The following is a 1,268-nucleotide window of genomic DNA, read 5'->3' on the forward strand; positions in this document are numbered from 1 at the left end:
CGCCGCGTTCATCCGCTTTCGAATCGGGATGCGCCGGTTCGAGTAGGTCACCGTGAAGACGACGTAGGCGGACACCGTGCCCAGCGCCGCGGCGGCGTGGGCCGGGCCGAAGCTGAACGAGACGATGGACGTCACGAGCGCGATCTCCAGCGCCGTCGGCGCGACGTTGAAGAGCGTCATCGACACGAGGTAGTTGATGGACCGCGCGCCGCGGTCGATGACGCGGCTCAGCTGCCCCGTCTTGCGGTCCAGGTGGAAGGCCAAATCCAGCGCCGTCAGGTGCTCGTAGACGCCCCGCGCGACAACGCGGATCGCGCGCTGCGACACGGCCGCGAAGACGTAGTTCCGCAGCTCCTTGAGGCCGCTGTCGCCGAGGCGCGCGATGCCGTAGCCCAGGAGGCACGCCGTCGGCGCCGCCAATGCGAGCGACGCGGCCCCGTCCAGCGCGCCGGCGTCGGAGACCGCGCCGAGGCCGTCGACGGCCTCCTTGAAGAGGAACGGCGTCGCGATCGTCATGCCCTTGGCGCCGACGAGCAGCGCCGCGCTGCCGGCGACGCGCCGCTTGATCGCGGCCGCCTCGTCGTCCGTCGGCGGCGCGCCGACGGCGTGCTTCCGGTCGCCGTCGCTGCCCGTGGGCCAGAGCTGGGCTTTCAAGAGACCTAGAATGCGCCGCCGCCGCTTCGCCGCCGCGTCCTCGGCCGGCTCGTCCTCGCCGACGACGGAGAGGCACCGCGCCGGCTGCTGCCAGGGTACGTGCACGCGCGTCGCGCGGCGCGCGAGGCGGGCGCCATGGCGGCGCGCGACGAGGAGCATCACGTAATGACACGAGCCACTGCCTTTTGGCCTGTTTCAGCCGCTGGCGCCGCCGCCGTCTGGCCGAGACGGCGGCTGTACCGCGTCGATTTGAGCGCGGTAAAGCCGTGACGCGCGGCGCATAGACCCAACGCGTGGGCCTGACTACTTTTTTCCAGCGAATCGCGGGCGCGCGGGCGCGCGGAGGTCGCGCTCTCGACGAATATATGCTCAAATCGTGTCGATCCCACCTCTCCGAGCCGCTCGTGGCATCATAGAGAGCCGTTTTGTTACCGCGGTCTGCTCCATACACGCCTCGAGCGGACTGAACCGCGAGAACACCCTCGGGGACTGTTTCGACTCCGCGGCCGCGCGTTCGAGACGAGCGCCGAAACGCCGACACGACCGCGAACGCTGCCAAAACGCCGACGGACGCCAAGACGCGGAACCGCTTGCGCAGCGCGACGATGGGGTAC

At 70.2% G+C, this 1,268-nt stretch overlaps 1 protein-coding gene across 1 annotated transcript; it reads right to left on the minus strand.

Moving 5' to 3' along the window:
• Nucleotides 1–6: 6 nt before the first annotated feature.
• On the minus strand, nt 7–567 carry AURANDRAFT_17259 (hypothetical protein; the record flags this gene model as incomplete). The annotated part of the gene is made up of 1 exon (XM_009044780.1): nt 7–567. A coding segment is annotated over one exon (561 nt), but the record flags the coding sequence as incomplete, so codon positions are not given.
• Nucleotides 568–1,268: the final 701 nt, after the last annotated feature.

Source organism: Aureococcus anophagefferens (genome assembly GCF_000186865.1).
Source record: "Aureococcus anophagefferens unplaced genomic scaffold AURANscaffold_802, whole genome shotgun sequence".
In the NCBI taxonomy this organism is placed as follows: Eukaryota; class Pelagophyceae; order Pelagomonadales; family Pelagomonadaceae; genus Aureococcus; species Aureococcus anophagefferens.